The sequence below is a fragment of the Pseudophryne corroboree genome, chromosome 4 (assembly GCF_028390025.1).
Source record: "Pseudophryne corroboree isolate aPseCor3 chromosome 4, aPseCor3.hap2, whole genome shotgun sequence".
In the NCBI taxonomy this organism is placed as follows: Eukaryota; Metazoa; Chordata; class Amphibia; order Anura; family Myobatrachidae; genus Pseudophryne; species Pseudophryne corroboree.
In genome coordinates, this window is record NC_086447.1 from 752829273 (window position 1) to 752851775 (window position 22503).

Consider the following 22503-nt stretch of genomic DNA (forward strand, 5'->3'; position numbering starts at 1 on the left):
ACTCCCAGAATGAATATCGCCGATATTGCCGGCAGATGGCGTTCTGCCCACTGTAGAATGCGTGAGGCTTCCTTCATTGCCAAACGGCTTCGAGTGCCGCCTTGATGATTTATGTAAGCCACTATGGTGGCGTTGTCCGACTGTACTTGAACAGGACGGTTCTGAATTAAATGCTGGGCCAGGTTCAACGCACTGAAGACCGCCCGCAACTCCAGAATGTTGATCGAGAGGAGAGATTCCTCCTTGGTCCACCGACCCTGCAAGGAGTGCTGCTCCAGCACCGCGCCCCAACCTCTTAGACTGGCATCTGTTGTCAACAGGACCCAGTTGGATATCCAGAAGGGACGGCCCCTGCACAAATTGTTGGTCCTGGAGCCACCAGAGCAGTGACAGACGGACCTCCGGAGTCAATGAGATCATTTGAGACCTGATCCGGTGAGGCAGGCCGTCCCACTTGGCTAGAACCAGCTTCTGGAGGGGGCGAGAATGAAATGGAGCATACTCCACCATGTCGAATGCTGACACCATGAGGCCCTCACCTGCATCGCCGAATTTATCGACACTTGCGGACGAGAAAGGTAGCAACGAATCCTGTCCTGAAGCTTCAGGACTTTCTCCTGAGACAAGAACAACCGCTGGTTGTGAGTGTCCAACAGTGCTCCCAGGTGCACCATACTCTGAGCAGGGACCAGGGAGGATTTCTTCCAGTTGATGAGCCACCCGTGGGCTTGTAGAAACCGGACAGTCATATCCAGATGACAAAGGAGGAGATCTGGGGAATTTGCCAGGATTAACAAGTCGTCCATATACGGCAGTATCCTGACTCCTTGACGGCGGAGTACCACCGTCATCACCGCCATAACTTTGGTGAAGACTTGCGGAGCCGTTGTTAAACCAAAAGGTAACGCCCGAAACTGGTAATGTAGGTTGCCAATAGCAAACCTCAGGTATTGTTGATGTGACACTGCTATAGGAATATGCAGGTAAGCATCCTGTATGTCCAGGGAGACCATGTAGTCCCCAGGTTCCAAGGCCAGAACTATAGAGCGAAGGGTTTCCCTGCGGAACTTGGAAACCTTCACAAACCTGTTCAGTGCCTTGAGGTTGAGAATGGGCCGGAAAGGACCCATTCGGTTTCGGGACAAGAAACAGCGGAGAATAGTACCCCCGGCCCCTCTGAGCAAGAGGCACCTGTACTACGGACTCCTGTATCCAGGAGGGTCTGTACCACCGAATGCAGAGTGTTTGCCTTTGTCTGGTCCGACGGGACGTCTGTCCGGCAAACTCGATGAGGGGGGCGGTTTTTGAAGGCTATGGCGTAACCTCGAGTGACGACTTCCCGTACCCAGGCATCTGAAGTGGTCTTCAACCATTCCTGGGTATACCCTAGAAACCGGCCCCCCACCCTGGGAGGCCCGCCCAGTCATGCGGCAGGCTTATCGGTCTTGGCAGCTGGCTGACGGGCAGCCCAGGCTCTTTTGGGCTTCGGCTTACCAGGTTTGGAAGTGCGGGCCTGCTTATGGTACGGCTGACCTTTTGCTTTACCTGAAGGACGAAAGGGGCGAAAGGACGTGCCTTTGGCCTTCGACACAGAAGGAGCTGTATTAGGTAGACAGGCAGTTTTGGCAGTAGCCAAGTCAGCCACTATCTTATTTAAGTCCTCCCCAAACAGAATATCTCCCTTGAAAGGGAGTACCTCCAGGGTTTTTCTAGAGTCCAGATCCACAGACCAGGATCTCAGCCACAATATCCTGCGAGCCAGGACTGACGTAGTAGAGGCCTTGGCTGCTAGGATACCGGCATCAGAAGCCGCCTCTTTAATATATCGAGAAGCTGTGACAATATATGACAAGCATTGTCTAGCATGGTCAGAGGAGATTTCAGCTTTTAACTCCAAGGCCCATGCTTCAATAGCCTCTGCAGCCCATGTTCCTGCAATAGTGGGCTTTTGTGCAGCACCCGTGAGGGTGTAAATCGCTTTCAGACAACCCTCTACACGTTTATCCGTAGGCTCTTTTAGAGACGTGACGGTAGTGACAGGTAGAGCTGAGGAAACCACCATCCTAGCCACATGCGAGTCCACTGGAGGAGGCGTTTCCCAATTCTTAGACCGCTCTGGCGCGAGGGGATAGCGAGCCAGCATCTTCTTTTGAGGCACAAACTTCGTACCCGGGTTTTCCCAGGGCTCCTGACGTATATCCACTAGGTGGTCAGAGTGAGGTAAAACTTGTTTAACCACCTTCTGACGCTTGAACCTATCTGGTTTCTTAGGAGGAACGGATGGCTCGGGATCATCCGTAATCTGCAGAATTAACTTAATAGCCTCCAAAACATCAGGAACATCCACCTGTGAACTACCCTCCCCATCAGCCGTATCGGAGTCAGAACCTGTGGGGTCAGTGTATGTGCTGTCTTCATCAGGCGAGGTGTCAGTGACAGCAGTGGATTGTGAGGAGACAAGCGCTCGCTTAGAGGACCGCTTGGAGTTAGGCGAGCGTTGGTCAGACTTTTTAGTAGTCAAGGACTGGTTCAATTTCTTTAATTGAGCAGATAAATCATCCGCCCACGGCGGGTTAGCTGCAGGGACCACATACGGTTGTACCGGCATTGGGGGTCCCATAGGGGGTGTTAGTTTGTGAACTAGCGTATGCAGAAGCGTGGAAAAAGCGGCCCACGGATGGTCAGTATGTGCCTCCGTTGCCAGTCCCACTGGGGGGCAAAGAGCCCCCAGAACCAGAGCCCACAGGTGCTATATTCTCCTCATATGGGTCTGTGGCTTCAGCAACACCGGCAGTGTGTTCCGCCCCAGAACCGTTACCCTCAGAAGCAGACATGATGTAACTTGCAGTATGAGGTAACACAGTACGATTATTAGCAGCACTATATCTCTAAACCCAAACCCCTGCGCAGTGTAGTCAGCACCAGCAGAGATAAAGGAGAGATATGGTGACTAAATCAGAGAAAAATACGTAATACAGTATATCTTTGTGAAAATCCTATATTAAATAACACCTGACGCACCAAGCCCCCTCAGGTTATAGAATATAGGGATAGCAAGTTGAGTGAAAGACACGAAATGGACACCACTCAGCTATCAAATGCACACACAATAGTCACACTATGTACAATGCAGAGGTTATTAATGACAATAATACTGCACTGGACTAGCTTATACAGCTATATAACAGTAGATATAACACTACACAGTAAGAACTGGATGTATATCACAGGGTAATTGTACTATAAAACCCTGACTAAATGCACTCTTTCTTAACTATCACTGACTAAAAAGGCAGGTAGAATACTTAAGTGTCATGTAAAGGCACAGCGCTGACAACCAGGCGGCTTTACATAGGAGGATTTGCCCAAGCAGTCCCAGGAACAGTGAGCTGAGGATTAATGGCGCCGCAGACACTGACGGAGTGAGGAAAAGACAGAGATGCAGCTCCAGGGCGGGAACACTTGCTAGAAATGGCGCCCTGGGGCTGGGGGAGGGGCTTCAGGTCTAAGCCTTATCCCCCTTGCTGGCAAAACCACCGGGTACTGTGGGCGATATTAAAATCGGTTTTGAGAGAAAACCTGACCTGCGCCAATGCCCAGGTGATCTAGTGGGATCGCCTGTACTGCCACAGTGTCCACCGCCAGCGCGCGCGGTCCGCCTCCCACTGACCGCGCCGGATCGCGATAAAGACCGGGTCCCACTTACCACCTCTCAAAGCGCGGCCACACGATCCTGGAGAGCCCCAGCTGTGTGCGCCTAACGTGAAGTAAACCGGAGCCTCCGCTGTAGGTACCCGGCAACCAGGGCTCGGGAGTGTACAGCGCCGCTGGGGAGAGCTGGAGCTGCAGCAGAGAATGTCACAAGACATTTACCACCTCTGCTGCCCTGAAGTCTTCACTTTTTCTTCAGAAAAAAGCTTTTCTTAGGGCTGCATGGAGCAGCCCCTCTGTTAAGTGCCTGCTTACTGTAGCACCAACTTACAAAACTGAGCTCCTGTGCTGGGAGGCGGGGTGATATAGGAGGCGGCGCTGTGCATTCTGGGAACAGTCAAAGCTTTGAGTCTGGTTGGTGCCTCGGATCAAGATCCCACTCTACACCCCATTTTCCAGACTTGTGGAGCCCAGTGTACCCTGCAGCAGAAATGAATGTTTAGTAGGAATACAATGGTGAATGCCTAAGCCTCAGAAAGGATATATCTTTCATAAATAGAGCGTGCTCTGTCCACCTCCTTGTACCGAAGCTCGAAGTTGATATAAGAATGCCAAGCTTGTTCCTCAGGCTGCCACTCCATCCAGCGTTCAAACACTTGCCTCGTTCCTGCCACATTTCCCAGTAGCTCCTCCATGTAGGTGTATTTATACCTAGAAATGACCATACAACGAGTATACACGTGTCTCATACCAAAGGCTGGCATCTCAGTCATGACGGACACTGCTTACAATATTGCGTTGGTGTACATACCAGAACTGGTTGGCTCTGGGAAGAATGGTAACGGCACGATCCCAGATGTTCCGCGCATGATTAATCTGGCGATTCTTCATCTCCATCTCTGCATACTTTAGCCATAATGTAATATTCCTGTGATCCACATCTAATGCACGCTCGTATATAGATCGTGCCCTACAGAGACAAAAATCGCATTAAACCTCTACCACTATACAGATACAAATCAAGAGGGAGACACAGGAGAGAACAAGTCCCAAACCATGAGCTGTAAATATGAATGAAGTAAAGTAAAGCCAGGTCTGTGTCCTGTTTAAGCTTGCATAAAAATTGTACTCTGTGTTGCCAACAAATATGTTAAAGATAATGGGGATGATTCAGAGTTGGGTGCATTAGCGGCCCTCAGCGCAGTTTGCCGCAATGTGATTGACAGTAGCGGGCTGCGCAGTGTTGGGGGGGCGAATGGGGCCGTACTGGAATGCAATTCCGGACGCATGGGGAGGCGGCCCATCACACATGCTGGGCAGTCTTGCCCTGTACTGGGCAGCCCCCAGCATGTGAGGAGATGGACACAGATCTGACTGCGTATGCAGCGATCTGCGCCCATCTCTGAATAAGGTCCAATATAAGGAGCTTTCATCAGACTGCAAATGACTAAATTACATACTAGATTAATTGAGCACTACCCCACACTTCCCTTATAAAAATAAGAATTTACTTACCGATAATTCTATTTCTCATAGTCCGTAGTGGATGCTGGGAACTCCGTAAGGACCATGGGGAATAGCGGCTCCGCAGGAGACTGGGCACAAAAAGTAAAAGCTTTAGACTACCTGGTGTGCACTGGCTCCTCCCCCTATGACCCTCCTCCAAGCCTCAGTTAGGATACTGTGCCCGGACGAGCGTACACAATAAGGAAGGATTTTGAATCCCGGGTAAGACTCATACCAGCCACACCAATCACACCGTACAACTCGTGATCTGAACCCAGTTAACAGTATGATAACCGTAGGAGCCTCTAAAAGGATGGCTTCCAACAATAAACAACCCGATTTGTTTGTAACAATAACTATATACAAGTATTGCAGACAATCCGCACTTGGGATGGGCGCCCAGCATCCACTACGGACTATGAGAAATAGAATTATCGGTAAGTAAATTCTTATTTTCTCTGACGTCCTTGTGGATGCTGGGACTTCCGTAAGGACCATGGGGGTTATACCAAAGCTCCCAAACGGGCGGGAGAGTGCGGATGACTCTGCAGCACCGAATGAGAGAACTCCAGGTCCTCCTCAGCCAGGGTATCAAATTTGTAGAATTTAGCAAACGTGTTTGCCCCTGACCAAGTAGCTGCTCGGCAAAGTTGTAAAGCCGAGACCCCTCGGGCAGCCGCCCAAGATGAGCCCACCTTCCTTGTGGAATGGGCTTTAACAGATTTTGGCTGTGGCAGGCCTGCCACAGAATGTGCAAGTTGAATTGTACTACAAATCCAACGAGCAATCGTCTGCTTAGAAGCAGGAGCACCCAGCTTGTTGGGTGCATACAGTATAAACAGCGAGTCAGATTTTCTGACTCCAGCCGTCCTGGAAACATATATTTTCAGGGCCCTGACTACGTCCAGCAACTTGGAGTCCTCCAAGTCCCTAGTAGCCACAGGTACCACAATAGGTTGATTCATGTGAAACGCTGAAACCACCTTAGGGAGAAATTGAGGACGAGTCCTCAATTCCGCCCTATCCGAATGAAATATCAGGTAAGGGCTTTTATAGGATAAAGCCGCCAATTCTGATACGCGCCTGGCTGAAGCCAGGGCCAACAGCATTACCACTTTCCATGTGAGATATTTCAAATCCACTGTGGCAAGTGGTTCAAACCAATGTGATTTTAGGAAACCTAAAACTACATTGGGATCCCAAGGTGCCACTGGGGGCACAAAAGGAGGCTGTATATGCAGTACCCCTTTGACAAACGTCTGAACTTCAGGCAGTGAAGCCAGTTCTTTCTGGAAGAAGACCGACAGGGCCGAAATTTGAACCTTAATGGATCCTAATTTTAGGCCCATAGACAATCCTGCTTGCAGGAAATGTAGGAAACGACCCAGTTGAAATTCCTCCGTAGGGGCCTTCTTGGCCTCACACCACGCAACATATTTTCGCCAAATGCGATGATAATGTTTTGCAGTTACATCCTTCCTGGCCTTGATCAGGGTAGGGATGACTTCATCTGGAATGCCTTTTTCCTTCAGGATCCGGCGTTCAACCGCCATGCCGTCAAACGCAGCCGCGGTAAGTCTTGGAACAGACAAGGTCCCTGCTGGAGCAGGTCCTTCCTTAGAGGTAGAGGCCACGGGTCCTCCGTGAGCATCTCTTGCAGTTCCGGGTACCAAGTTCTTCTTGGCCAATCCGGAGCCACGACTATCGTTCTTACTCCTCTCCTTCTTACGATTCTCAGTACTTTTGGTATGAGAGGAAGAGGAGGGAACACATATACTGACTGGAACACCCACGGAGTTACCAGAGCGTCCACCGCTATTGCCTGAGGGTCCCTTGACCTGGCGCAATATCTGTCCAGTTTCTTGTTGAGACGGGACGCCATCATGTCCACCTTTGGTTTTTCCCAACGGTTTACAATCACTTGGAAGACTTCTGGATGAAGTCCCCACTCCCCCGGGTGGAGGTCGTGTCTCTGTTTACGTGGGCGACAGCCGTGATGTTGTCCGACTGGATCAATACCGGTTGACCCTGAAGCAGAGGCCTTGCTTGACTTAGGGCATTGTAAATGGCCCTTAGCTCTAGGATATTTATGTGAAGAGACGTTTCCATGCTTGACCACAAGCCCTGGAAATTTCTTCCCTGTGTGACTGCTCCCCAGCCTCTCAGGCTGGCATCCGTGGTTACCAGCATCCAATCCTGAATGCCGAATCTGCGGCCCTCGAGAAGATGAGCCTTCTGTAACCACCACAGGAGAGATACCCTTGTCCTTGGAGATAGGGTTATCCGCTGATGCATCTGAAGATGCGATCCGGACCATTTGTCCAGCAGATCCCACTGAAAAGTTCTTGCATGGAATCTTCCGAATGGAATCGCTTCGTAAGAAGCCACCATTTTTCCCAGGACTCTCGTGCACTGATGCACTGACACTTGTCCTGGTTTTAGGAGGTTCCTGACTAGCTCGGATAACTCCCTGGCCTTCTCCTCCGGGAGAAACACCTTTTTCTGGACTGTGTCCAGAATCATCCCTAGGAACAGTAGACGTGTTGTTGGAATCAGCTGTGATTTTGGGATATTTAGAATCCACCCGTGCTGACGTAGCACTACCTGAGATAGTGCTACTCCGACCTCTAACTGTTCCCTGGACCTTGCCCTTATCAGGAGATCGTCCAAGTAAGGAATAATTAATACGCCTTTTCTTCGAAGAAGAATCATCATTTCGGCCATTACCTTGGTAAAGACCCGTGGTGCCGTGGACAATCCAAACGGCAGCGTCTGAAACTGATAATGACAGTTTTGTATCACAAACCTGAGGTACCCTTGGTGAGAAGGGTAGATTGGGACATGGAGATAAGCATCCTTGATGTCTAGAGATACCATATAGTCCCCTTCTTCCAGGTTCGCTATCACTGCTCTGAGTGACTCCATCTTGAATTTGAACCTTTTTATGTAAGTGTTCAAAGATTTTAGATTTAAAATTGGTCTCACCGAGCCGTCCGGCTTCGGTACCACAAACAGCGTGGAATAATACCCCTTTCCCTGTTGTAGGAGGGGTACCTTGATTATCACCTGCTGGGAATACAGCTTGTGAATAGCTTCCAATACTGCCTCCCTGTCGGAGGGAGACGTTGGTAGAGCAGACTTCAGGAACCGGCGAGGGGGAGACGTCTCGAATTCCAATTTGTACCCCTGTGATACTACCTGCAGGATCCAGGGGTCCACTTGCGAGTGAGCCCACTGCGCGCTGAAATTCTTGAGACGGCCCCCCACCGTGCCCGAGTCTGCTTGCAGAGCCCCAGCGTCATGCTGAGGACTTGGCAGAAGCGGGGGAGGGCTTCTGCTCTTGGGAAGAGGCTGCATGGTGCAGTCTTTTTCCCCTTCCTCTGCCCCGGGGCAGGAATGAGCGGCCTTTTTCCCTCTTGCCCTTATAGGGACGAAAGGACTGGGTTTGAAAAGACGGTGTCTTTTTCTGCTGAGAGGTGACCTGGGGTAAAAAGGTGGATTTTCCAGCCGTTGCCGTGGCCACCAGGTCCGATAGACCGACCCCAAATAACTCCTCCCCTTTATACGGCAATACTTCCATATGTCGTTTGGAATCCGCATCACCTGACCACTGTCGCGTCCATAACGTTCTTCTGGCAGAAATGGACATCGCACTTACTCTAGATGCCAGGGTGCAAATATCCCTCTGTGCATCTCGCATATATAGTAATGCATCCTTTAAATGCTCTATAGTTAATAATATACTGTCCCTATCCAGGGTATCGATATTTTCAGTCAGGGAATCCGACCAAGCCACTCCAGCGCTGCACATCCAGGCTGAGGCGATCGCTGGTCGCAGTATAACACCGGTATGTGTGTATATACCTTTTAAGATATTTTCCAGCCTTCTATCAGCTGGTTCTTGAGAGCGGCCGTATCAGGAGACGGTAACGCCACTTGTTTTGATAAGCGTGTGAGCGCCTTATCTACCCTAGGGGGTGTTTCCCAACGTGCCCTAACCTCTGGCAGGAAAGGGTATAGTGCCAATAATTTATTAGAAATCAGCAGTTTTTTATCGGGGGAAACCCACGCTTTATCACACACCTCATTTAATTCATCTGACTCAGGAAAAACCACTGGTAGTTTTTTCACACCCCACATAATACCCTTTTTTGTGGTACTTGTAGTGTCAGAAATGTGCAATGCCTCCTTCATTGCCGTGATCATGTAACGTGTGGCCCTACTGGACATTACGTTTGTCTCGTCACCGTCGACACTGGATTCAGTATCCGTGTCAGGGTCTGTGTCGACCATCTGAGGTAACGGGCGTTTTAGCGCCCCTGACTGTGTCTGAGACGCCTGAACAGGCACTAATTGATTTGTCGGCTGTCTCATGTCGTCAACAGTTTTTTGCAAAGTGCTGACATTGTCACGTAATTCTTTAATTACTACCATCCAGTCAGGTGTCGACTCCCTAGGGGGTGACATAACTAACACAGGCAATTGCTCTGCTTCCACATCATTTTCCTCCTCATACATGTCGACACAATCATACCGACACCCAGCACACACACAGGGAATGCTCTGATAGAGGACAGGACCCCACTAGCCCTTTGGGGAGACAGAGGGAGAGTTTGCCAGCACACACCAGAGCGCTATATATATACAGGGATAACCTTATATAAGTGTTACTCCCTGTTATAGCTGCTGTATTTATATATTAGCTGCCAATAGTGCCCCCCTCTCTGTTTTACCCTGTTTCTGTAGTGCAGGACTGCAGGGGAGAGTCAGGGAGCCGTCCTTCCAGCGGAGCTGTGAAAGAAAATGGCGCTTGTGTGCTGAGGAGAAAGGCTCCGCCCCCTTCACGGCGGCCTTTTCTCCCGCTTTTTTCAGGAAACTGGCAGGGGATAAATGCATCCATATAGCCCAGGAGCTATATGTGATGCATTTTTTTTAGCCATATAAGGTTTTTATATCGTTTTTATTGCGTCTCAGGGCGCTCCCCCCCAGCGCCCTGCACCCTCAGTGACCGGAGTGTGAAGTGTGCTGAGAGCAATGGCGCACAGCGGCAGTGCTGTGCGCTACCTTATTTGAAGACAGGAACGTCTTCTGCCGCCGCTTTCTCCGGACCTCTTCGCTCTTCTGGCTCTGTAAGGGGGCCGGCGGCGCGGCTCCGGGACCCATCCAGGCTGAACCTGTGATCGTCCCTCTGGAGCTAATGTCCAGTAGCCAAGAAGCCCAATCCACTCTGCAGTCAGGTGAGTTCGCTTCTTCTCCCCTTAGTCCCACGATGCAGTGAGCCTGTTGCCAGCAGGACTCACTGAAAATAAAAAACCTATTTAAACTTTTACTTCTAAGCAGCTCAGGAGAGCCACCTAGCTTGCACCCTTCTCGTTCGGGCACAAAAATCTAACTGAGGCTTGGAGGAGGGTCATAGGGGGAGGAGCCAGTGCACACCAGCTAGTCTAAAGCTTTTACTTTTTGTGCCCAGTCTCCTGCGGAGCCGCTATTCCCCATGGTCCTTATGGAGTTCCCAGCATCCACTAGGACGTCAGAGAAATAAGAATTTACTTACCGATAATTCTATTTCTCGTAGTCCGTAGTGGATGCTGGTAAGGACCATGGGGAATAGCGGCTCCGCAGGAGACTGGGCACAAAAGTAAAGCTTTAGAACTACCTGGTGTGCACTGGCTCCTCCCCCCATGACCCTCCTCCAAGCCTCAGTTAGGATACTGTGCCCGGACGAGCGTACACAATAAGGAAGGATTTTGAATCCCGGGTAAGACTCATACCAGCCACACCAATCACACCATATAACTTGTGATCTAAACCCAGTTAACAGCATGATAACAGAGGAGCCTCTAGAAAAGATGGCTCACTACAGCAATAACCCGATTTTTTGGTAACAATAACTATGTACCAGTATTGCAGACAATCCGCACTTGGGATGGGCGCCCAGCATCCACTACGGACTACGAGAAATAGAATTATCGGTAAGTAAATTCTTATTTTCTCTAACGTCCTAAGTGGATGCTGGGGACTCCGTAAGGACCATGGGGATTATACCAAAGCTCCCAAACGGGCGGGAGAGTGCGGATGACTCTGCAGCACCAAATGAGAGAATTCCAGGTCCTCCTCAGCCAGGGTATCAAATTTGTAGAATTTTACAAACGTATTTGCTCCTGACCAAGTAGCTGCTCGGCAAAGTTGTAAAGCCGAGACCCCTCGGGCAGCCGCCCAAGATGAGCCCACCTTCCTTGTGGAATGGGCTTTTACAGATTTTGGCTGTGGCAGGCCTGCCACAGAATGTGCAAGCTGAATTGTACTACAAATCCAACGAGCAATAGTCTGCTTAGAAGCAGGAGCACCCAGCTTGTTGGGTGCATACAGAATAAACAATGGGTCAGATTTTCTGACTCCAGCCGTCCTGGAAACCTATATTTCCAGGGCTCTGACAACGTCTAGCAACTTGGAGTCCTCCAAGTCCCTAGTAGCCGCAGGCACCACAATAGGTTGATTCAGGTGAAACGCTGAAAACCACCTTAGGGAGAAACTGAGGACAAGTCCTCAATTCCGCCCTGTCAGAATGGAAAATCAGATGAGGGCTTTTACAGGATAAAGCCGCCCATTCTGACACGCACCTGGCCCAGGCAAGGGCCAACAGCATGACCACTTTCCATGTGAGATATTTTAACTCCACATATTTAAGTGGTTCAAACAAATGTGACTTTTGGAACCCAAAAACTACATTTAGATCCCAAGGTGCCACTGGAGGCACAAAAGGAGGCTGTATATACAGTACCCCTTTCACAAACGTCTGAACTTCAGGGACTGAAGCTAGTTCTTTTTGGAAGAAAATTGACAGGGCCGAAATTTGAACCTTAATGGACCCCCATTTCAGGCCCATAGACACTCCTGTTTGCAGGAAATGTAGGAATCGACCTAGTTGAAAATTCCTCCGTCGGGGCCTTACTGGCCTCGCACCACGCAACATATTTTCGCCAAATGCGGCGATAATGTTTTGCGGTTATATCTTTCCTGGCTTTGATCAGGATAGGGATGACTTCATCCGGAATGCCTTTTTCCTTCAGGATCCGGCGTTCAACCGCCCTGCCGTTAAACGCAGCCGCGGTAACTCTTGGAACAGACAGGGTCCTTGCTGGAGCAGGTCCCTTCTTAGAGGTAGAGGCCACGGATCCTCCGTGAGCATCTCTTGAAGTTCCGGTTACCAAGTCCTTCTTGGCCCATCCGGAGCCACGAATATAGTGCTTACTCCTCTCCATCTTATAATTCTCAGTACCTTGGTTATGAGAGGCAGAGGAGGGAACACATACACCGACTGGTACACCCACTGTGTTACCAGAGCGTCTACAGCTATTGCCTGAGGGTCCCTTGACCTGGCGCAATACTTGTCGAGTTTTATAAACATGTGGAAGACTTCTCTGCTGAGGAAGTCTGCTTCCCAGTTGTCCACTCCCGGACTGAATACTGCTGACAGTGCTATCACATGATTTTCCGCCCAGCGAAGAATCCTTGCAGCTTCTGTCATTGCCCTTCTGCTTCTTGTGTCACCCTGTCTGTTTACGTGGGTGACTGCCGTGATGTTGTCCGAATGGATCAACTCCGGGTGACCTTGAAGCAGAGGTCTTGCTGAGCTTAGAGCATTGTAAATGGCCCTTAGCTTCAGGATATTTATGTGAAGTGATGTCTCCAGGCTTGACCATAAGCTCTGGAAATCCCTTCCCTGTGTGACTGCTCCCCAGCCTCGCAGGCTGGCATCCGTGGTCACCAGGACCCAGTCCTGAATGTGCGGCCCTCTAGAAGATGAGCACTCTGCAACCACCACAGGAGAGACACCCTTGTGCTTGGTGACAGGGTTATCCGCTGATGCATCTGAAGATGCGACCCAGACCATTTGTCCAGCAGGTCCCACTGGAAAGTTCTTGCGTGGAATCTGCCGCATGGGATTGCTTCATAGGAAGCCACCATTTTTCCCAGAACCATCTCATTGATGTACTGAGACTTGGCTCGGTTATAGGAGGTTCCCTACTAGCTCGGATAACTCCCTGACTTTTTCCTCCGGGAGAAACACCTTTTTCTGAACTGTGTCCAGGATCATCCCTAAGAACAGAAGACGAGTAGTCGGAATCAGCTGCGATTTTGGAATATTGAGAATCCAATCGTGCTGCCGCAACACTACCTGAGATAGTGCTACACCGACCTCCAACTGTTCCCTGGATCTTACCCTTATCATGGAATCGTCCAAGTAAGGGATAACTAAAATTCCCTTCCTTCGAAGGAGTATCATCATTTCGGCCATTACCTTGGTAAAGACCCGGGGTGCCGTGGACCATCCATACGGCAGCGTCTGAAACTGATAGTGACAGTTCTGTACCACAAACCTGAGGTACCCTTGGTGAGAAGGGTAAATTGGGACATGAAGGTAAGGATCCTTGATGTCCCGAGACATCATGTAGTCCTCTTCTTCCAGGTTCGCAATCACTGCTCTGAGTGACTCAATCTTGAATTTGAACCTCTGTATGTAAGTGTTCAAAGATTTTAGATTTAGAATCGGTCTCACCGAGCCGTCCGGCTTCGGTACCACAACAGTGTGGAATAATACCCCGTTCCCTGTTGCAGGAGGGGTACCTTGATTATCACCTGCTGGGAATACAGCTTGTGAATGGCTTCCAAAACTGTCTCCCTGTCAGAAGGAGACATCGGTAAAGCCGACTTTAGGAAACGGCGAGGGGGAGACGTCTCGAATTCCAAATTGTACCCCTGAGATATCACCTGAAGGATCCAGGGGTCTACTTGCGAGTGAGCCCACTGCGCGCTGAAATTCATTGAGACGGGCCCCCACCGTGCCTGATTCTGCTTGTAAAGCCCCAGCGTCATACTGAGGGCTTGGCAGAGGCGGGAGAGGGTTTCTGTTCCTGGGAACTGGCTGATTTCTGCAGCCTTTTTCCTCTCCCTCTGTCACGGGGCAGAAATGAGGAACCTTTTGCCCGCTTGCCCACGAAAAGACTGCGCCTGATAATACGGCGTCTTCTCATGTTGAGAGGCGACCTGGGGTACAAACGTGGATTTCCCAGCTGTTGCCGTGGCCACCAGGTCTGAAAGACCGACCCCAAATAACTCCTCCCCTTAATAAGGCCATACTTCCAAATGCCGTTTGGAATCCGCATCACCTGACCACTGTCGTGTCCATAACCCTCTACTGGTAGAAATGGACAACGCACTTAGACTTGATGCCAGTCGGCAAATATTCCGCTGTGCATCACGCATATATAGAAATGCATCTTTTAAATGCTCTATAGGCAATAATATTCTGTCCCTATCTAGGGTATCAATATTTTCAGTCAGGGAATCCGACCACGCCAACCCAGCACTGCACATCCAGGCTGAGGCGATTGCTGGTCGCAGTATAACACCAGTATGTGTGTAAATACATTTTAGGATACCCTCCTGCTTTCTATCAGCAGGATCCTTAAGGGCGGCCATCTCAGGAGAGGGTAGAGCCCTTGTTCTTACAAGCGTGTGAGCGCTTTATCCACCCTAGGGGGTGTTTCCCAACGCACCCTAACCTCTGGCGGGAAAGGATATAATGCCAATAACATTTTAGAAATTATCAGTTGTTATCGGGAGAAAACCACGCATCATCACACACCTCATTTAATTTCTCAGATTCAGGAAAACTACAGGTAGTTTTTCCTCACCGAACATAATACCCCTTTTTGGTGGTACTCGTAATATCAGAAATGTGTAAAACATTTTTTATTGCCTCAATCATGTAACGTGTGGCCCTACTGGAAGTTACATTTGTCTCTTCACCGTCGACACTGGAGTCAGTATCCGTGTCGGCGTCTATATCTGCCATCTGAGGTAACGGGCGCTTTAGAGCCCCTGACGGCCTATGAGACGTCTGGACAGGCACAAGCTGAGTAGCCGGCTGTCTCATGTCAACCACTGTCTTTTATACAGAGCTGACACTGTTACGTAATTCCTTCCAACAGTTCATCCACTCAGGTGTCGACCCCCTAGGGGGTGACATCACTATTACAGGCAATCTGCTCCGTCTCCACATCATTTTTCTCCTCATACATGTCGACACAAATGTACCGACATACAGCACACACACAGGGAATGCTCTGATAGAGGACAGGACCCCACTAGCCCTTTGGGGAGACGGAGAGTTTGCCAGCACACACCAGAGCGCTATATATATATACAGGGATAACCTTATATAATAAGAATTTACTTACCGATAATTCTATTTCTCGTAGTCCGTAGTGGATGCTGGGAACTCCGTAAGGACCATGGGGAATAGCGGCTCCGCAGGAGACAGGGCACATCTAAAGAAAGCTTTAGGATCACCTGGTGTGCACTGGCTCCTCCCCCCATGACCCTCCTCCAAGCCTCAGTTAGGATACTGTGCCCGGACGAGCGTACACAATAAGGAAGGATTTTGAATCCCGGGTAAGACTCATACCAGCCACACCAATCACACTGTACAACTTGTGATCTGAACCCAGTTAACAGCATGATAATAGAGAAGCCTCTATAAAAGATGGCTCACTACAACAATAACCCGAATTTTTTGGTAACAATAATTATGTACCAGTATTGCAGACAATCCGCACTTGGGATGGGCGCCCAGCATCCACTACGGACTACGAGAAATAGAATTATCGGTAAGTAAATTCTTATTTTCTCTGACGTCCTAGTGGATGCTGGGAACTCCGTAAGGACCATGGGGATTATACCAAAGCTCCCAAACGGGCGGGAGAGTGCGGATGACTCTGCAGCACCGAATGAGAGAACTCCAGGTCCTCCTCAGCCAGGGTATCAAATTTGTAGAATTTTACAAACGTATTTGCTCCTGACCAAGTAACTGCTCGGCAAAGTTGTAAAGCCGAGACCCCTCGGGCAGCTGCCCAAGATGAGCCCACCTTCCTTGTGGAGTGGGCATTTTAAGATTTTTGGCTGTGGCAGGCCTGCCACAGAATGTGCAAGCTGAATTGTACTACAAATCCAACGAGCAATCGTCTGCTTAGAAGCAGGAGCACCCAGTTTGTTGGGTGCATACAGGATAAACAGCGAGTCAGATTTTCTGACTCCAGCCGTCCTGGAAACATATATTTACAGGGCCCTGACCACGTCAAGCAACTTGGAATCCTCCAAGTCCTTAGTAGCCGCAGGTACCACAATAGGTTGCTTCATGTGAAATGCAGAAACCACCTTAGGTAGAAATTGAGGACAAGTCCTCAATTCTGCCCTGTCAGAATGAAATATTAAATAAGGGCTTTTATATGATAAAGCCGCCAATTCTGACACACGCCTGGCTGAAGCCAGGGCTAACAGCATCGTCACCTTCCATGTGAGATATTTTAAGTCCACAGTTGTGAGTGGTTCAAACCAATGTGACTTTAGGAAACTCAACACAACATTGAGATCCCAAGGTGCCACTGGAGGCACAAAAGGAGGCTGTATATGCAGTACCCCTTTTACAAATGTCTGAACTTCAGGCACTGAAGCCAGTTCCTTTTGGAAGAAAATCGACAGGGCCGAAAATTGAACCTTAATGGACCCTAATTTTAGGCCCATAGACAGTCCTGTTTGCAGGAAATGGAGGAAACGACCCAGTTGAAATTCCTCTGTAGGGGCCTTCTTGGCCTCCCACCACGCAACATATTTTCGCCAAATGCGGTGATAATGTTTTGCGGTTACGTCCTTCCTGGCCTTGACCAGGGTAGGGATGACTTCATCTGGAATGCCTTTTTCCTTCAGGATCCGGCGTTCAACCACCAAGCCGTCAAACGCAGCCGCGGTAAGTCTTGGAACAAACAAGGCCCCTGCTGGAGCAGGTCCTTTCTTAGAGGTAGAGGCCACGGTTCAGAGGTCAAAGGGATTTTTTGGGATATTAGAAATGTGCGCAAGGCAGCTTTAACAAGTATAAATTGTCTAATGGGATGCCACCACACCCCACAAAAGCAGAAATTGTATACAGAGGGAAAGACAATTTTTTCTCAGTATAAGCGCCCAATATAGATGTCAAAAGTAAAAATAACAATAGCATATACGTCCCTTTAGGGTAATCGGTGTAATGATCCTCAGCAGTTCAATGAAGTTTCTCAGTTGATGTGATCAGTGTCCAGTCATTTTTTACATGAAAAGAAACAGACATACAATGTGTACTAATGTTTTTTAAGATAAATTCAATACACAAAAGTCCTTTATCCCATCAGCATAGCAGAAAGGCAGTGGCAAAGGTGGGGGGTCTATATAGAGTTCGTACCCCAACTCACACTGGGAAGAACGGATATGTGCGCATAAAGGTTTCTTTTAAAATTCTTCACCCTTTCTGTGTGTCCTCCACCATTAAGTATGCATAGATGAGCATACCTAAACTCACTTAAAAATGAAGATGAATCAAGTGTATAAAGGTATCTTTCACATCAATTTCTATATCAATAAAGGTGCGTACCACACTCACAAGATGAAGTGTGGAGATGTTCCTATCAAGGTATCTTTTGAATCCGCAACTATTTCAAACCTCAGGATGCCAGTGCGTAGTTAGACAGTCATAAATCCAGAAGAAAAAAATGGTGCCAAACTACGCACTGGCATCCTGAGGTTTGAAATAGTTGCGGATTCAAAAGATACCTTGATAGGAACATCTCCACACTTCATCTTGTGAGTGTGGTACGCACCTTTATTGATATAGAAATTGATGTGAAAGATACCTTTATACACTTGATTCATCTTCATTTTTAAGTGAGTTTAGGTATGCTCATCTATGCATACTTAATGGTGGAGGACACACAGAAAGGGTGAAGAATTTTAAAAGAAACCTTTATGCGCACATATCCGTTCTTCCCAGTGTGAGTTGGGGTACGAACTCTATATAGACCCCCCACCTTTGCCACTGCCTTTCTGCTATGCTGATGGGATAAAGGACTTTTGTGTATTGAATTTATCTTAAAAAACATTAGTACACATTGTATGTCTGTTTCTTTTCATGTAAAAAATGACTGGACACTGATCACATCAACTGAGAAACTTCATTGAACTGCTGAGGATCATTACACCGATTACCCTAAAGGGACGTATATGCTATTGTTATTTTTACTTTTGACATCTATATTGGGCGCTTATACTGAGAGGCCACGGTTCGTCCGTGAGCATCTCTTGAAGTTCCGGATACCAAGTTCTTCTTGGCCAATCCGGAGCCACGAGTATCGTTCTTACTCCCCTTTGCCGTATAATTCTCAGTACTTTTGGTATGAGAGGCAGAGGAGGGAACACATACACTGACTGGAACACCCACGGTGTTACCAGAGCGTCCACAGCTATTGCCTGAGGGTCTCTTGACCTGGCGCAATACCTGTCCAGTTTTTTGTTGAGGCGGGACGCCATCATATCCACCTTTGGTTTTTCCCAACGGTTCACAATCATGTGGAAGACTTCTGGATGAAGTCCCCACTCTCCCGGGTGTAGATCGTGTCTGCTGAGGAAGTCTGCTTCCCAGTTGTCCACTCCCGGAATGAACACTGCTGACAGTGCTATCACATGATCTTCCGCCCAGCGAAGAATCCTTGCAGCTTCTGCCATTGCCCCCCTGCTTCCCGTGCCGCCCTGTCTGTTTACGTGGGCGACTGACGTGATGTTGTCCGATTGGATCAATACCGCCTGACCCTGAAGCAGGGGTTTCGCTTGACTTAGGGCATTGTAAATGGCCCTTAGTTCTAGAATGTTTATATGAAGAGATGTCTCCAGGCTTGCCCATAAGCCCTGGAAATTTCTTCCCTGTGTGACTGCTCCCCAGCCTCGCAGGCTGGCATCCGTGGCCACCAGGACCCAGTCCCGAATGCCGAATCTGCGGCCCTCTAAAAGATGAGCACTCTGCAACCACCACAGGAGGGATACCCTTGTCCCCGGTGACAGGGTTATCCGTTGAAGCATCTGAAGATGCGACCCGGACCATTTGTCCAGTAGGTTCCACTGGAAAGTCTTGCGTGGAATCTGCCGAATGGGATTGCTTCGTAGGAAGCCACCATTTTTACCCAGAACCCTTGTGCATTGATGCACTGAGACTTGGTTCGGTTTTAGGAGGTTCCTGACTAGCTCGGATAACTCCCTGGCTTTCTCCTCCGGGAGAAACACCTTCTTTCTGGACTGTGTCCAGGATCATCCCTAGGAACAGAAGACACGTCGTCGGAACCAGCTGCGATTTTGGAATATTGAGAATCCAATCGTGCTGCCGCAACACTACCTGAGATAGTGCTACACCGACTTCCAAGTGTTCCATGGATCTTACCCTTATCAGGGAATCGTCCAAGTAAGGGATAACTAAAATTTCCTTCCTTCGAAGGGATATCATTTCGGCCATTACCTTGGTAAAGACCCGGGGTGCCGTGGACCATCCCTACGGCAGCGTCCGAACTGATAGTGACAGTTCTGTACCATAACCTGAAATACCCTTGGTGAGAAGGGTAAATTTTGACATGAAGGTAAGCATCCTTGATGTCCCGAGACATCATGTAGTCCCCTTCTTCCAGGTTTGCAATCACTGCTCTGAGTGACTCAATTTTGAATTTGAACCTCTGTATGCAAGTGTTCAAAGATTTTAGATTTTAGATTTTAAAATCGGTCTCACCGAGCCGTCTGGCTTCGGTACCACAATAGTGTGGAATAATACCCCGTTCCCTGTTGCAGGAGGGGTATCTTGATTATCACCTGCTGGGAATACAGCTTGTGAATGGTTTCCAAAACTGCCTCCCTGTCAGCGGGAGACGTCGGTAAAACAGACCTTTGGAAATGGCGAGGGGGATACGTCTCGAATTCCAATTTGTACCCCTGAAATATTACCTGAAGGATCCAGGGGTCTACTTGCGAGTGAGCCCACTGCGCACTGAAATTCATTGAGAACGGGACCCCACCGTGCCTGAACTTGTAAAGCCCTAGCGTCATACTGAGGGCTTGGCAGAGGCGGAAAAGAGTTTCTGTTCCTTGGAACTGGCTGATCTCTGCAGCCATTTTCCTCTCCCTCTGTCACGAGCAGAAAAGAGGAACCCTTTTGTCCGCTTGCCAACCAGGACTGCGCCTGATAATACGGCGTCTTATTTTGAGAGGCGACCTGGGGTACATCCCCTTTTTTGTTAAGGCAATACTTCCAAATGCCGTTTGGAATCCGCATCACCTGACCACTTTACTGGTATAATTGGACAACGCACTTATACTTGATGCCAGTCAGCAAATATTCCGCTGTGCATCATGCATATATAGAAATGCATCTTTTAATTGCTCTATAGGCAATAATATACTGTCCTTATCTAGGATATCAAATTTCCAGTCAGGGAATCCGACCACGCCAACCCAGCACTGCACATCCAGGCTGAGGCGATTGCTGGTCGCAGTATAACACCAGTATGTGTGTAAATACATTTTAGGATACCCTCCTGCTTTCTATCAGCAGGATCCCTAAGGGCGGCCATCTCCAGAGAGGGTAGAGCCCTTGTTCTTACAAGCGTGTGAGCGCCTTATCCCCCCTAGGGGGTGTTTCCCAACGCACCCTAACCTCTGGCGGGAAAAGGTATACTGCCAATAACTTTTTAGAAATTATCAATTGTTATCGGGGGGAAACCCACGCCTCATCACACACCTCATTTTATTTCTCAGATTCAGGAAAACTACAGGAAGTTTTTCCTCACCAAACATAATACCCCTTTTTTTGGTGGTATTTATATTATCAGAAGAGTGTAAACTTTTTCCATTGCCTCAATCATGCAATGTGTGGCCCTATTGGAAATCACGGTTGTCTCTTCACCGTCGACACAGGAGTCAGTATCCGTGTCTGTATCTGAGGTAACGGGCGCTTTAGAGCCCCTGTATGAGACGTCTGGACATGCACAAGCTGAGTAGCCGGCTGTCTCATGTCAACCACTGTCTTTTATACAAAGCTGACACTGTCACGCAATTTCAACAGTACATCCACTCAGGTGTCGACCCCCCAGGGGGTGACAACACTATTACAGACACTCTACTCCGTCTCCTCATCATTTTTCTCCTCATACATGTCGACACAAACGTACCGACACACAGCACACACACAGGGAATGCTCTGATAGAGGACAGGACCCCACTAGCCCTTTGGGGAGACAGAGGGAGAGTTTGCCAGCACACACCAGAGCGCTATATATATACAGGGATAACCTTATATAAGTGTTTTTCCCTTTATAGCTGCTGTATTGTTTATACTGCGCCTAATTTGTGCCCCCCTCTCTTTTTTAACCCCTTTCTGTAGTGTAGTGACTGCAGGGGAGAGCCAGGGAGCTTCCCTCCAACTGAGCTGTGAGGGAAAATGGCGCCAGTGTGCTGAGGAGATAAGGACGCCGAGAAAGGGGCGGAGCCTATCATCCGTTTTCTTGTATGTTTTGGCAGGGGTTAAATGCATCCATATAGCCCAGGAGTTATATGTGATGCATTTATTTTAGCCATAAAAGGTTTTCTATCGATTTATTGCGTCTCAGGGCGCTGCCCCCCCAGCGCCCTGCACCCTCAGTGACCGGAGTGTGAAGTGTGCTGAGAGCAATGGCGCACAGCTGCGGTGCTGTGCGCCTACCTTTATCTGAAGACAGGAAAGTCTTCTGCCGCCGATTTTTCCGGACCTCTTCGCTCTTCTGGCTCTGTAAGGGGGCCGGCGGCGCGGCTCCGGTGACCCATCCAGGCTGAACCTGTGATCGTCCCTCTGGAGCTAATGTCCAGTAGCCTAAGAAGCCCAATCCACTCTGCACGCAGGTGAGTTCGCTTCTTCTCCCCTTAGTCCCTCGATGCAGTGAGCCTGTTGCCAGCAGGTCTCACTGAAAATAATAAACCTAAACTAAAACTTTCACAAAGAGCTCAGGAGAGCCCCTAGTGTGCACCCTTCTCGTCGGGCACAGAAAATCTAACTGAGGCTTGGAGGAGGGTCATAGGGGGAGGAGCCAGTGCACACCAGGTGATCCTAAAGCTTTCTTTAGATGTGCCCTGTCTCCTGCGGAGCCGCTATTCCCCATGGTCCTTACGGAGTTCCCAGCATCCACTAGGACGTCAGAGAAAAGTGTTTTTCCCCTTATAGCTGCTGTATCTTTAATACTGCGCGTACTTAGTGCCCCCCCTCTCTTTTTTAACCCTTTCTGTAGTGTAGTGACTGCAGGGGAGAGCCAGGGAGCTTCCCTCCAACGGAGCTGTGAGGGAAAATGGCGCCAGTGTGCTGAGGAGATAGGCTCCGCCCCCTTATCGGCGGCCTTATCTCCCGTTTTTCTATGTATTCTGGCAGGGGTTAAATTCATCCATATAGCCCAGGAGCTATATGTGATGAATTTT

The 22503-nt window shown here is 49.0% G+C and overlaps 1 protein-coding gene across 2 annotated transcripts in view; it reads right to left on the reverse strand.

The window, feature by feature from the left end:
- CRNKL1 (crooked neck pre-mRNA splicing factor 1) overlaps positions 1-22503 on the reverse strand; it is a 166720-nt gene that overhangs the window by 120743 nt on the left and 23474 nt on the right. For both annotated transcript variants that reach the window (XM_063918172.1, XM_063918171.1), the window contains exons 4-5: positions 4463-4621; positions 4196-4362 (exon numbers count right to left, since the gene is read on the reverse strand). In XM_063918172.1, the coding sequence (XP_063774242.1) occupies positions 4196-4362; positions 4463-4621 (326 nt within the window). The remainder of the gene's footprint in view (positions 1-4195; positions 4363-4462; positions 4622-22503) is intronic.